Here is a 15,749-nt window from a genome sequence, read left to right as displayed (position 1 = left end):
TTTTTATTATTGTAACCTAAATTTACTTTCACGGTACTTCATATATTTCAATTACTCAATTATTACATTTTTTTATTCACTTTTTCATTTCTGACAAACAACTTACCATATAAACTGTACAAATGAATTGAAATAACTTATCAATAAAATCATATCATGGTATAGACTACCTCTATAACTGCTGTTATACTGTAGCTTTTCCTTTACAATAACTTTTTTTGACCAAGTTTTATTTCAACACAACACTATAGATTCCTGCATTTTCATGCAGAACAATTACTCTATAATAAATATATACCAATACATTGACTCAACACTATATATATGTATTCTATCCATTTTTTCTATGGTATTTCTATTAATTACTATATATTATTTTATTTTCCAAATCATATTATTATATATACTTTATCTAGCTACTAATTGGTTTTATATCATTATTCATTGCAACAAAGACTAACGACAAATATGTATATGTAAGTAACAAAATATAATCATGTTAAACAAAACACTGTTCAAATGCATGCTTCTGGCTTCAATTGAATAGACATATGTTGTACAGGCTTGCCAGTTCCACTTCCCAAAATTCTACATAAAACAAAATGATTTTGTTCTTTTTCAATCAAACTAAAAAAGCTAAACTGCATACAAACAAGACTAGACATCAAATAGTAACAAATATTATTAAAATTTAATCAATACTAAAATATAACACAACATTTATTCTATAAATACATCATCACTCATAATTCATATCACATTTTTCATTCACAATGGAATCCAGTTCTTCATCAATTTCTGAAATACCAGCATATCAAAGATCGATCAATTGCAGCATAGCTCCATTGATGACATCGGAGCCTAATAGACCATTCTTCATAGCTGTTTGCACATATGTAATATTACTATTTCTTAATTTATTTATTTATTTACTTTTTATTGTCATTTTATTAACATTGTTCTATTTATATCACAGATAATTTGTGAAATAGATCCCCTTTTTGTTGCTGAACATTACGACGAATTACAAGAACAGTGGATCTTGCAAGATGGTTTTGGAAATAGTCATCAAGTTCAGTTTAACAAAAGTTTGTTGATGCCAATGCTTACAGATCTACACGAATTCAGAATTTTTTATCATATAACATCAAATCCGCTTATGTCTTACACATATTTGGGAAACAGTACATTCCAAATCAAAATCTTCAACGTCTCTACACCAATAAATGAATATCCACGTTATCATAGGTTGACTACTTCCAGTCTTAAAGATCTTACATTTGAAGTAGACATGCCAGAGAGAGATCCAATTAGTTCAAAATTGGTAAATCTTCTCTATTTCATTCTACTTTTAAAAACATTTTTTGTTACTTCTTTTTATCAATTAAATATGACTTACTACTTTTTCTCTCATTTCAGAATCTACCAACTAACCTAGGTAATTTTCTTAAAGTTATAAACCATGACTACCTACGACTATGTGACACCTCATATACAATAACTATTTGCAAATTGATATTCAAAAATGAAACTGAAAATCATGGAACAACTGTGACCATTGGACGTGGATGGAAATCATTCTGCTTGACCAATCGAATTTATCCAGAAAGTCTACTAGAGTTTAAGTGCGACTCTATGATGGCCAAAAACATTGTTTCTGTTATCAAAGTCTCTAGACGTTATTAAATTTGACTCTTCATCGATTAATATTGTAATATTGTTATTACCTCCTTATCATAATTTCATTAGTACTGTGAAATGTTTTTACTATTTATGACACACTCCTATTTCTAATGGGTGGTGTACATATATCAGTTTCTTTCGATTAATACTGTGAAATGCAAACTTTAATACTCTGAATTTTATTTCGAATTAATTGTAGCTTTTTACAAGTGAATTCAATTTTCCTTCAAAAAAAATAAAAAAAACAAGTGAATTCAATTTATAATAATTATAAATACTTTATAACATTGTATACTATTGATTTATTTCTCGCCAATACACAACTTATCCAACAAAACACGTTCCGCCGCGCGGCGCAGCCGCGCTACCCGTGCTCAGCACGGGTATCTCGACTAGTTTTATTAGAAGTCGATTGACATTTTATAAGATTGTGAGCTCAACTCTCAGCAATCCTACACAAAGATCCTTTTTAGATGCTACACAAGGATCTTGGTTAGTAATAATATGTAAGTACATTTTTCAGCACTCTTTAATCATTGAAACATGTCTGATCTTGACCAGCTACCAGGACTTAACTCAACTAGACCTTTCTATCACAAAAATAAAAAGAATTGTCAATATAATGTGGTTAATTTATAAAAAAGACTATTAATTTATAATAAAAATATTAAAATATTCTTTGGTATTTTATTTATTATTAGAAATTTGTTTTGGTCTTTTATCTTTTAAAAGTATAATTTTTTTTTTTGCTATTCAAAAAAAAAGTATAATTTTTTTTGTCCTTTTTCCTTGCAATGTTTTAGAATTTTTTTGTCCTTTTAAAAATATTTCATCGGAATATAATTATTTTTGTCTTTTATCAATCAAATCATTATCTCAGTTGCGAGTACACAAAATTATTGTTAAAATTTTAAACAATTTTTAAGCATATATCTAAAATTGACCACATATCAAACTACTCCACAATAAAATTTACCAACTTTCTAAGGTTCAATCCATCAAATATTTAATGCATGTTTGAAACTATAATGAGTTTCACAAAATCAAAATGACACCATGATTACGCCACATTCACTCCATAATAAAAAAATATACTTATTCGGATGTTGCCTATCCCAGTAAATTACAAATTACTTCCAAAGACAGGGATCATAATTATACATATAAAAAATGACTGATAACACTTTGCCAAAAAAGAAAGTATATAAATGAATAAATACAATTATATTATGATTTATGAGTGATATAATACAAAAAAATAGTGGGGGATTTACAACAATCCAAAACCAAAAATAAACTTCAATATAGCTAAACAACAAAACAAGACAACTGGAAAAAGACTCACATACCTAAAATCAACTATAGGTCACCCTCACCCAACTCGGTGGTAGTAGTAAGGACTTATAGCTATATACATTAGATAAGCACATTAGTAATACTAACTCAGTGTTTGGATTTTCAAGTTCACATGGCAAACCATTCTAATGTGTTAGAGTTAGGTCATGTGAATGGAAATGGAGAGAGATCAGAAAAACAAGAATTAGAAGATGATGAAAGTTTCTCATATGCTATACAGCTTTGCAACTCTATGGTGCTACCAATGACACTCCATTCCGCAACTGAGCTTGGTATATTTGATGTGTTGCAAAAAGCTGGTAAAGATGCTCAACTCTCTGCAGATGAGATTGCGTCTCGTATTTCTTGCAACAATCTTGATGCTCCCAAAATGTTGGATCGCATTCTTGCTCTTCTTGCCTCACATGATGTGTTAAAGTGTTTGGTGGTTCAAGATGAACAAAAGCTTGGATCATTTCATAGACTTTATAGTATGGCTCCTGTTGCTAGGTTTTTTGCTCCTAATTCTGATGGTGTTTCATTAGGACCCTTGTTGGCTTTGATCCAAGATAATGTTTTCTTAGCTAGCTGGTTAGTTCATCTCCTTCTCCTTTTTTAAATATTATTATTATTATCGACTCGTATTAACATTATGTTAGTTCAATTGATATTGGATTCAGAATCATTGAAGTGATATATCAAGTTTGGTTAAGTGAATAAAATATATATCATCAGGAGATACTCTTTAAAGGAGAGGGACTAAATTCCAATAGATACTAGTCATTAACCCGATCGAGTGATTGTTAGTTATAACGAAAATAAAAATAAAATAAAACATTAGCTAAAATATCGTGTGGTATTCAATTAAAACTTTTCCGTAATATAAATTAGTATTTGCATGTTCAATTAAGAGAATTGAGGTTTTTTAAAGAGTGAACACAAGTTCAATGGTTTTCTATCAAGGTTTTTTAAAGTTATACACAATACACAAAGTACCCTGATAGTCGGAAATTTAACTTTGATGTATTGTTTTCTAAAGTGGATTCAATTGGATTTTTCAAACCTTGGTAATAGTTTATAAAATAGTTGCTCCAACATTGCAACATGATTTTTTTTGCTAGATAAGCCTTCCAATCGAGGCTTTTTCAATCTCAACAGCCAGTTTCTTCATTTATTAGGATAGTAATTAAATACATACTAATTGTTTCTTCATTCTTAGGTCCGAGCTTAAGAATGCAATTCGAGAAGGGGGTGTCCCATTCATCATGGTTCATGGCACACATTCCTTTGATTATCCAAGTTTGGACTCAAGGTTCAACCAAGTTTTCAATACAGCGATAATCAATCATACCAAAATAGTTATGAAAAAGGTTCTTGAGAGCTACAATGGTTTCGAGGGAATAAAAAGGCTTGTTGATGTTGGAGGTGGTCTTGGGATCAACAGTAACTTGATCACATCAAAATACCCTAATATACATGGTATCAATTTTGACTTGCCTCATGTCCTTCAACATGCCCCTTCATATCCTGGTATGATCATTAAAATGTTATTTATCATTCTCAAAGAAATATTTATTTTGTCTAAAATTTAAATTCACTTAAAATACTTGCATATAAAAGAGTAATGTGGTGTCAAATGATTAGATATTGGATGCTATATCGAATGAAACTTTAGGGTATGAGAGTTCCAAAAGGAAAAAATCGCTAATTGAAAAAACTACTTGATGTTGCCATGTTGGCAGGAGTCGAACACGTTGGTGGAGATATGTTTAAAAGTGTGCCTAAAGGAGATGCCATCTTTATGAAGGTGAGTGAATATAAATATGAATTGTTGTTCTTGGTATACGTTCTTAAGTACCACACTCATCTTATTCAATCAAATTGAATGGGAAAAAACACCGATTACCATATTTACCTTTCCACATGCGACCTTGTCTAGATAAACAAATCCATATGAATGTGGTTTTAAAGAAAAATGTATGGGGGGTGAAAGTAGAGAGTTGGCACCATGGTCGTCTCAGAAAGACAGATATAAACCAGTCTTTTTTTTTTTTTTTTAAAAAAGGACACTTGGAAATATAATTTTTTAAAGGGAAACTAATAATGAACTAAAATAACATTACCTATCTTTATTGTGGCTCTTAAAATAAATTTTAAATATTTTATTAATTTTTTTCCTTTGAAATATTTGTTTAAATAGTATTTAAGATGTTCAATTCAAAATTTTGATTAATAATTATAATTTATGTATAGTTTCTATGTATTTATCTATAATATTCACAGTGAATTTAGAAGAAAAACTAAAAGTGATTTTATGTGCCTCAAAAATGGTAGTTTGTGTTGTTTTAGTTACTTCTTAGTTTTCTTAAAAAATATATTCAAATGTTTTAATTTAATTTTAAAAATGATTGATTTAAATTCATCTTTTTTAGAACTCGTCGTAAAAGTAGCTCTCTAATTTCTTAGTGTGAAGAAAGTTACAATTTTTAAATGGGTCAGAAGATGTCCTCGTGAGCTTAGCTCAGTTGGTAGGGACAACGTATAAAATATGCAAGGTCTTGGGTTCAAACCCGACCACCACCAAAAAAAAAAATGGGTCAGAAGATGTGTGCAATAAGTTACAATCACCTTTCCACTATTCATGTGTTACAAAACCAAAATTTTCCACTATTCATGTGTTACAAAACCAAAATTTGATCTCTCTTTATATATACTTTGAATTTTGGATTTAGTTTGACTTCTCTCTCCTATATCTAATTAGTAGTTATAAGTAATGTTATTTTCTTTACATAAAACATCATAGTCTAATATTAACTTTTTGATGTTCAAATAACACTAATCTATATTTGTTGACTAAATTTTATAGTGGATACTCCATGATTTGGAGTGATGAGCACTGCTTAAAGCTTTTAAAGAATTGTTATGATGCTATCCCTAATGATGGGAAGGTGATTGTTTTAGAGGCACATATTCCCATTGCGCCTGGGAATGGTTATGCTTCAAAGTCTACTGCCCAATTGGATGTTCTGATGATGACTCAAACCCCAAGAGGAAAAGAGAGAACTAAGCAAGAATTCACTGATTTGGCTACTAGAGTTGGATTTAGAGGAGTAAGATATGAATGTTGTGTTCGTAACTTTTGGGTTATGGAGTTCATTAAGTAAAGAGCATGTGCAAATGCTACTCGTTTTTTCTACTACTACAATAAATTCCATGTGTGTTGCATGGTGAAAAAAAATCAAATATGTATCATGTATAATTTTATAAATTTTTTAATAAAAAACAGTAACTATTGTGTATTCATTTTGTTAAGTGGATTATGAAACTATTGGTTGAATTAATGAATTTTGTTGCGGTTAAATACTTTCATAAGAAAATAGTTTGAAGCCTGACGACAATCATCATTGTTCAAACTTTTAATTACCAGGACTCATTTACCTGGGAATCAAAATGTTAAGACAAAAAAATTGTTGTAAGGTTGACAATAATTTTTTTTAAAATTTAATACAATATATAAATAATAGTGCATCTATGACTACAAGAAAAAAAATGCTATTTATGACGGCCAAAAGTAGCAACAAAGTCGTAAGACGCCACAAACCATTGCACGCTGACATATGAGTTGGTCACAAATAATTTGTGTCCGTTCAAGCTGTCACAAAGTCGTTTTTATATGGTTTTTTTTTTTTTTTTTGTTTCTTTGTCAAGTTACAAATTTGTGACTGCTCCCGCATATATTTGTGGCCGCTCTAACCGTCATAATAGTTACCAAATAAAATAAAAAAATCTCATTAGTGACTGTTCAGATCGCCCTAAATGCCACTAATTGTTTGCTTTTAATAAATAAATTTCATTTGTGGGCACTGGGCACCAAGACAAGGGAGCTTCTACGGTGCAGTCAGGAAACTGACTTTTTTGAAAAAGTTAATTTCGATTTTAATGTTTGATTCATTTTTAAATTTTTGATTCATCTAGTAATGCTTGCAATATCTTGGACTTACATGTACTATTTTATCGTTGGAATATTTAACATGCAAACAGAGTTGATGATATTATGTGATAGTCTTAAGTGTTACACTTTGTGGGGTGTTACGCTTATAACAAGGTAGGATAAAATTAAATTAAGTGTAGTCTTGTTAATCTGATGAATTGATGATACTATGAGGACTGAACTTTTGATGTCATTGTACAAACAGTGGGGTGTTACTCATTACATTTTTTATGTCATTCTTATGACTTCACCAAAAAAGTCATTCTTATGACTTCACCATATAATTTTCCCCAAGACAATACACAAATTTATAATTTTTGAAAGATGGTTTATTAATTTAACAAGTAAAGATAGATGATGGTGACGATGATGATAAAGAAAGAGAAATACTAGCAACACACACTCTTTGATTGGTTAAAATTTACATAGATCCCACAAAATCATGTGGGGTCCATATAAATTTGGTAGGATCCATGTGAATTTTAACCAATAAAAAATAGTGTATTGAAAAGTGTGTGTTAAAATGTGTATTGCTAGTATTCCTCGTAAAGAAAAGATAGAGAGAAAGATGAGTAAATGATAATGGAGAGAAGATAATTATTTATTTATTTATAATTATGACGTGAATACACTTGTAAAAAAAACTAGTATGATATAAATAACATGATATCGATTCAACAATGATTAATTTCTTTTGATAATTTGTTGGGTACAAAAAGCGATTTTCTTTTCTTTTTAGAAGGATTTCTTCATACACAAGCCACAAAGGCCATGAATCAAACTATCGATAACTAACTTATAATAGTTGCATCTTACCCGTAGGATAAATCACATGTTGTAGAAAAATATCATTTTGATTTAGTTCATAAAGAGTTTAGTTTAATTTGTATATACTATATAAAAAAGTTTACTACACATCCAATCATATGATTTCATTATTTAATGATGATATGCCGATACATCATTTAACAAGTTAAAAACACATAATCCCTCAAAAAAAAAGAAGTTAAAAACACATGAGTTTATCATGATTATTAAATTTTGCTCAAAAAAAAAAAAATCATGATTATTAAATGATATGGCGGGTTATCATTGGATTACCACATTTTCCCATCGCTGTGGGTGTGTTTATTTGATAATAATGTCTAGCAATTAGAACAATAACAAAGAAAACCTTAAAAAAAGTACTTATATGGTGTAATTTTTGTTAGGGATGATATAGTGTAATTTATTTATTAAAAAAGTCACAGTTTAAAGAGTTTTTTTTTTTTTTTGTCTTATATGAAGTGATAATCCATTGAAATTAAACTCACACACAATTGTGAGATCCCGAGTTCGAACCTAGATCACGACGTCCGGCCTTGCAATTTCGGCATTTGCTAGTTGAGCTAGGACTTCTAGACTTTAATGAGTTTTTACTATATATTTAACAATTCGACATATACTGATACATTTAGTCTATAAACGAGTTTTCTGTTTTTTGAAATCTTTTTCCTACTATAAAATAAAAAAATTGCTAACAAGTACAATAAAACCACTTATTAAAGAATAAATCCTCTCATGTGTGTCATCATGAGCATAACTCAGCGAATAGTGATAATAAATTGTTATATGCAGAGTTCGGAGTTTGAACTTTATTACAGACTGAAGAGAATGATTAGCTTTATGATGAGAATGATTAAGTTTAGACAATAACTTGCTGCGCAAGTAATAGAAGTTAGGGCTTGGTTATGATATTGCATGCACATACTATGATATGATGCTCCTTAGTTTGTCTATATAAACCTATTGTAATCATTCAATGATCAATGAGAATTCACTTTCATTCATTTTTCCTTGCTTCCTGATATGGTATCACGCGCCTTCTCTCCATAAGAGAAAGGTTGTTACGATCCATAACGGTTTTGTAACCGTTTTTTCTCCGCTGCATTTTTCTTCTCCGATCATCATTTTGATCGTTGATTCTTGCTTTTTCCGGTGTTGATTCTTGTTTTCCACCGTGATTCTTGCTTCTTGTAGTTGTTTCAACCTTTGCTACGCCATTGATTTTCACAGTTGCACCTTTTCTCGTTCTTCTTCATCTTCTTCATTGAAGCTTTTTCATACTCTGTTTTTTCTGCAACTTGTTTCTTCTCTGAATTTCCATGGCGCCTCGTAACTCTTCTCCTGATACTGAATCCGTTTACTTTGTTCATCCTAGTAAGAATCCTAATTCTCTTTCTATTACTCCCAAACTCACCGGTTCAAACTATATTGCCTGGAGCCGTACGGTTGAACGTTCTCTGGGAACGAAGAACAAGCTTGGTTTCATCAATGGTACAATACCTATGCCTGATGAAGATGATTTGAACCGTTCAGCTTGGGAAAGATGTAATCATTTGGTGCAATCCTGGCTCATCAATTCAGTTTCAGAATCCATTGCACCAACTGTGGTTTTTTGTGATACTGCTCTTGAGGTTTGGCTTGATTTGAAAGAGCGTTTTTCTAAGATTGATCGTATTCGTATTGCAAATTTGCGTTCATCTATCAACACTTTGAAACAAGGTGATAAAAGTGTTTTGGATTATTTTACTGAGATGAGATCTCTTTGGGAAGAACTTTCTTCACACAGACCAATTCCAAATTGTGTTTGTGTTCATCAGTGTCGCTGTGTAGCCTCTAGAACTGCAAAGATTCATAGAAATGAAGATCAAATCATGCAGTTCCTTACTGGCTTGAATGATCAGTTTTCTGTGGTTAGAACACAAGTGTTACTTCTTGATCCTCTTCCTTCCTTGAACAAAGTTTATTCTTTGGTTGTTCAAGAGGAGAGTAATCATGCTTCAATTCCTTCTCTAAGTGTTACTGATGATACCTCTATTCAAGTCAATGCTTCTGATACTAGAAGACCTCAAGGGCGTGGCAAGAGTTATTCACAAAACAAACCTTCTAGGTTTTGCACTTTTTGCAATCGTACAAATCACACAGTTGATTTTTGCTATATGAAACATGGATATCCCAATGTTAATAGGGGGCAGCCTCGTGCTAATGCTGCTTCTCATGAGGATTCAGATGCTGGTGCTTCTTCTTCAACTGGTTCTAGTGCTTCTTCAAGTTCCAATCTCAGTTTTTCTCAAGAACAGCTGTCTCAACTTGTCTCTCTGCTGCAACAATCAAACTTAGTTGTCTCTGCATCACCCACCCCTCAAGCAACTTCTAACCACATTGCAGCCACTCCTACTCTTTCTACCAGCATTTCTGCTACTGAATCCTTTGCAGGTATACCTGTATCTATCCCTCTTTCCTCTTCATTGAAACCTTCCTTCTGGCTTGTTGATTCAGGTGCTAATGAGCACATATGTTGTGATTCCACTTGTTTTACTTCTTTCTATAAAATTAAGCCTGTCCATGTTTCTTTGCCCAATGGTAATATTGTTCTTGTTCATTATGCTGGAACTGTTGAATTTAACTCTAAATTTTACCTTAACCATGTTCTCTATTCACCACATTTCTTACTCAATCTCATTTCTGTTGCCAAGTTGTGTGAATCCTTGACTTGTTTCTTTCACTTTTCCATTGACAAATGTCTCATACAGGACCAACAATCTTTGAAGATGATTGGTTTGGCTAAGCAAATGGATGGCCTCTACAAATTTTATCCTTCTTGCAAAGACTGCAATTTAGAATTGTCTAGTTCCAAAAACATATCTTGTAATGCTGTATTACCTCCTCATTGTAATAAATCCCATACTTTTGTTCCCAATAATGCCTTATGGCACTTCAGATTAGGGCATTTGTCTTCTCAAAGACAACAAATTATGTCTCTTTTGTATCCCTCTATCAAAGCTATCAATAACAAAGATGCTTGTGATTTGTGTCATTTTGCAAAACATAAACATTTACCTTTTAATACTAGTACTTCTCATGCTTCAAAATGTTTTGATCTCATTCATCTTGACATTTGGGGACCTATATCTACTGCATCTGTTCATGGACACAGATATTTCTTAACCATTCTTGATGATCACAGTAGATTTCTTTGGATCATTCTTCTTAAAACCAAATCTGAAGTATCATCTCATGTTAAAAACTTCATTACTATGATTCAGAACCATTTTCACATTACTCCTAAAGTTTTGAGAACTGATAATGGTCCTAAATTCATGTTGTCTTCCTTTTATTCTTCTCATGGTATTGTTCATCAAACGTCATGTGTAGAAACTCCACAACAAAATGGTCGTGTTGAAAGAAAACATCAACACATTCTCAATGTTGGTAGAGCATTGCTTTATCAATCCAAGTTACCTCCTTCATATTGGTCTTATGCTTTACAACATGCTGTCTTTCTCATCAATAGAGTTCCTACACCTATTCTTCAAAATCAATCCCCATATTTTGTTCTTCATCACAAAATCCCTGATATTTCTTTGTTCAAAGTGTTTGGCTGTTTATGTTATGCTTCAACTTTACATTCTCACAGAACCAAACTAAACCCTAGAGCAAGGAAATCTGTCTTCATTGGCTATCAGTCAGGTTATAAGGGTTTTACACTCTATGACCTCAATTCTAGAGAAATTTTTATCTCTAGACATGTTACCTTTCATGAAAACTTCCTTCCATATCCTCATACTTCTTCTTCCACCTCTCCTTCTTGGCAATAATTCTCTCATTTTCATTCTTCACCTGCATCTCCTGATTTACATTCTCCACCTATTATTGATGACAATATCACTCCCTCTCCCTCCTTACCTGAATCTCCATCCTCTCCACTACATATACCACATATTGCTCCTAGACATTCATCTAGGAATATCCATACTCCTGCATATCTTCAAGATTATATATGCAATAATATTACTGCATCTACATACCCTATTTCTAATTACATTTCTCATCATCATTTATCTAATAATCATTCTTCTTTTGTCATGTCTTTACATACTCAACCTGAGCCCAAGACCTATGCAGAGGCTAGTAAGCTTGATTGTTGGAAACAGGCTATGCAAGTTGAACTCCAAGCTCTTGAGAAAACTGGGACTTGGAAACTGGTGGATCTGCCACCAAATGTGAAGCCTATTGGTTGCAGGTGGATTTATAAAGTGAAATTTCATGCTGATGGGACTGTTGAAAGATACAAGGCAAGATTGGTTGCTAAAGGCTACAATCAAATTGAGGGCTTGGACTATTTTGATACTTAATCTCCAGTTGCCAAGCTCACTACTGTGAGACTTGTTATTGCCTTGTCATCCATCCATAATTGGCATATACATCAACTTGATGTTAATAATGCCTTTTTACATGGAGATTTACAGGAAGATGTGTACATGGTGCTCCCTCCTGGCATCAAATCCACCAAACCAAATCAAGTCTGCAAATTAACCAAATCTCTTTATGGTTTGAAGCAGGCAAGCAGAAAGTGGTATGAAAAATTGACATCTGTATTGTATGATCAACACTACACTCAAGCTGTTTCTGATCATTCCCTTTTTGTTAAGAAAACTCCCACTTCATTCACTATTCTTCTGGTATATGTTGATGATATCATTCTGGCAGGCAACTCTCTCACTGAGTTTGCTCACATCAAGTCTATTTTGTACTCTTTGTTCAAAATCAAAGACTTAGGTGTCTTGAAATATTTTCTGGGCATTGAGGTTGCACATTCAAAGCTGGGCATTTCACTTTGCCAAAGAAAATACTGCCTAGATTTGCTTGAAGATACTGAGAGTTTGGGATCCAAACCACTCTCCACACCTTCTGATTCCTCTCTTAAGCTTCATTCAGATTCAAGTGCACCATTTGAAGATGTTCCTGCCTACAGAAGATTAGTTGGGAGACTGCTTTATCTTAACAATACCAGACCTGACATTACATTCATCACTCAACAATTGAGTCAATTTTTATCTAAACCTACACAATCACATCATGCAGTAGCTCTTAGAGTTCTCAAGTATCTCAAAGGCTGTCCTGGTAAAGGCTTGTTCTTTCCCAGAAGTTCTTCCATCACATTACAAGGGTTTTCAGATGCAGACTGGGCTGGTTGCCTTGACACTAGAAGGTCCATATCTGGACAATGTTTCTTTTTGGGCAGTTCTTTGATCTCTTGGAGGACCAAGAAGCAAATCACTGTGTCAAGATCTTCTTCAGAGGCTGAGTATAGGGCTTTAGCATCTGCTACCTGTGAACTTCAGTGGATCTTATACATCCTCAAAGATTTGCACATCACTTGTTCCAAATTGCCAGTATTATATTGTGACAATCACAGTGCTATTCATATAGCAGCTAACACTGTCTTTCATGAACGCACTAAGCATCTTGAAATTGACTGTCACCTCATTAGAGAAAAGTTACAAGCAGGGATCCTTAAGCTTCTGCCCATCTCTTCCCAGGATCAAGTGGCTGATTTCTTTACCAAAGCATTGCTTCCCAAGACTTTTCAGGCCTTTTTATCCAAGTTAGGGTTGATCAACATTTATCAACCTCCAACTTGTGGGGGGCTATTACAGACTGAAGAGAATGATTAGCTTTATGATGAGAATGATTAAGTTTAGACAATAACTTGCTGCGCAAGTAATAGAAGTTAGGGCTTGGTTATGATATTGCATGCACATACTATGATATGATGCTCCTTAGTTTGTCTATATAAACCTATTGTAATCATTCAATGATCAATGAGAATTCACTTTCATTCATTTTTCCTTGCTTCCTGATAAACTTCAAGTTAAGTAGTAAAATATGATCTCTCATCATTAATCAAGAGAAAGGAACACATTATAAATCTTTACAAAAATTACAAATTTAGTTAAAATGGTGATACATCACATTTTTTTTTGTCAAGTGACTAGAACTCACACAATTAAATGTGGAGAAGTGGGATATCCGGGGTTTATACCCCGACCTATACATAAATTACGCAATGTCCTACCAACTGAGCTAAGTTCACCCGGACTTCACATTTTACACTCTAATATGTAAAGGAAAATGCTACTTCTTAAGAAAAATAGCTTCAAGAATTTTTCAAGACACAGTTGGCAAATTTTAATTGGATGATTTATTTGTCCACTTCCTATTTTCCAGCCACACCTCCTTGAATTGTGGCAAATAGTGCATTGTGATTGGCTACTCTTTATTCTTGAAGAATTCTTGATGTTATTTTTCTAAAGATATAGCATTGCTCGTAAAGGAAATAACTATTTAATTCAATTGTTAATTTATTAATTTTGAACACAAATATATCAAAATATTTTAATTTGTGAATACACGTCAGAAACTTGTCAGAGTTTTATCCAAATCTTTAACCGTTTTGGTAAAATGAACACCCAAAAAACTTGCCTTACCCATAATATACAAAAAAGCAATTAAAAAAAATATTTCATCCGTTTTAAAATGAGTGTCGTTTTAAGTGTTTACACACATAATAAGAAATGCAATGATTAAGAAAAAGAGAATGATTATTTTACCAAATTATCCTTATTAACTATTGGTTAGTTTTAAAAGTAATACTTTGGAAGTAGTGTACAGAGTATTAATTGAAGGGTACAATTAAAAAGAAAAAGTTATTATTGCATTGGAAACTGAAAGCGACACTCATTTTGAAACAATTTTTTTTGGTTAAAGCGACACTTATTTTCAAACGAGGGAGTAAAAAATAAGCGCAAAAGAAAACGTGAATTGAAGGAGAAGAAGAAGTGCTTTTTTTCAATCGCGATTTTCTTCAAAAATCAGAAGCTATGTGTTGCGGCCAACACCCATCGTTTCCATCATCCACCGTCGTCGCCGACAACTCCTCCTCCGTGCTCGAGAATCTCCGCCTTCGCCTTGCCGACACCGAAGCTCGCCTTGCTCAAGCCAGAGCTCGTGAAGCTCTGCTTGCACGCCAACTCCTTGAGATGAAGCGCTTCTTATCTGTCATGGAAATTCTTGAAGGTTATCTTAAACGCCGTTACCGTCTTCAACAACAACGTGTCGCTCGTCTCCTTTCTCTTCAACCACCTACCCTATAACCGTCTCGGTCACCGTCACCGTTACCGTCAAATTTGTATATATGCTGCTGTTGTTGTTGTTACATTAGTGATTTATGTTTTTTTAATTGAATTATGGATGGATGTTGTAAAATTTGTGATGTTTTAATTTTAGTGGATTTGTCGAATTTCGTGAAGGATTTTTATTGTTTAGGGAAATTGTTGTTTTTTTTAGGTTTTGTGAATTTGATTTATGATATAAGATAGAAATTTTCGATTTGTTGTTGTGTTAGGTTGGATGTTGAATTGAATTCATGTTAAGTAGAATAGTAGATGAATAATTTAATTTATTGAAATTCATGTGTAAATTGTTGTCGATGATTTTGCAAATAATTGAGTCATGATTAGCTTGCGAAATGTGCTCAAAGGTGTTTAGTAGAGTTTATCTGAGAGTTTTAGGACGTTATGCAGATACTTCAGATTGAAGATGTGTTTGGTATTTGATACATGTACATGTCCATGTCCATGTCGCGAACATGTGTGGTTACATTGGATTGCATCCATTTTCATAAATTCTTAATTGTGTTTATGTCATAGTAGTCAATAGCGGCGCTATAGCGGCGAATAGCGGCCGCGCGGTGCGGTGCGGTCCCGGACCGCTATGCAATAAGCCATAGCGTAGCGTTATGAGATAGCGGCGCAATAGCGGCCGCAACACTGCATAGCGGTTTTGCAGTCTAGCACCGCTATTTCATTTTACCTGAAAATACAAGTTTGTCCTTGGTTTTTAAAAAAAAACAAGG

The 15,749-nt window shown here is 32.8% G+C and overlaps 2 protein-coding genes and 1 pseudogene across 3 annotated transcripts; all 3 read left to right on the top strand.

Annotated features, from left to right (window-relative positions):
• The first annotated feature begins 691 nt into the window (after positions 1-691).
• LOC146900205 (uncharacterized) lies at positions 692-1,725 on the top strand. The gene is made up of 3 exons (XM_085737354.1): positions 692-896; positions 977-1,324; positions 1,420-1,725. The coding sequence occupies exons 1-3, from the start codon at positions 774-776 to the stop codon at positions 1,684-1,686; spliced, it is 738 nt and encodes a 245-aa protein (XP_085593480.1). The 5' UTR covers positions 692-773; the 3' UTR covers positions 1,687-1,725.
• Positions 1,726-3,101: 1,376 nt separating this feature from the next.
• Positions 3,102-6,324, top strand: LOC146900204 (cathecol O-methyltransferase 1-like; annotated as a pseudogene). Its single transcript, XR_015022714.1, has 4 exons — positions 3,102-3,609; positions 4,238-4,548; positions 4,761-4,825; positions 5,885-6,324. The product of XR_015022714.1 is annotated as a cathecol O-methyltransferase 1-like (transcript).
• Positions 6,325-14,632: 8,308 nt separating this feature from the next.
• On the top strand, positions 14,633-15,238 carry LOC146900203 (protein SKIP34). The gene has a single exon (XM_085739098.1). It carries the CDS (start codon positions 14,716-14,718, stop codon positions 14,986-14,988), a length of 273 nt encoding a protein of 90 aa, XP_085595224.1. The 5' UTR covers positions 14,633-14,715; the 3' UTR covers positions 14,989-15,238.
• The last annotated feature ends 511 nt before the right edge of the window (positions 15,239-15,749 follow it).

The sequence above is a fragment of the Medicago sativa genome, chromosome 8, assembly GCF_051527215.1.
Source record: "Medicago sativa cultivar Bolivia chromosome 8, Bolivia_mono, whole genome shotgun sequence".
Taxonomy (NCBI): domain Eukaryota; kingdom Viridiplantae; phylum Streptophyta; class Magnoliopsida; order Fabales; family Fabaceae; genus Medicago; species Medicago sativa.
This window is presented reverse-complemented; position numbering and strand designations above follow the sequence as displayed.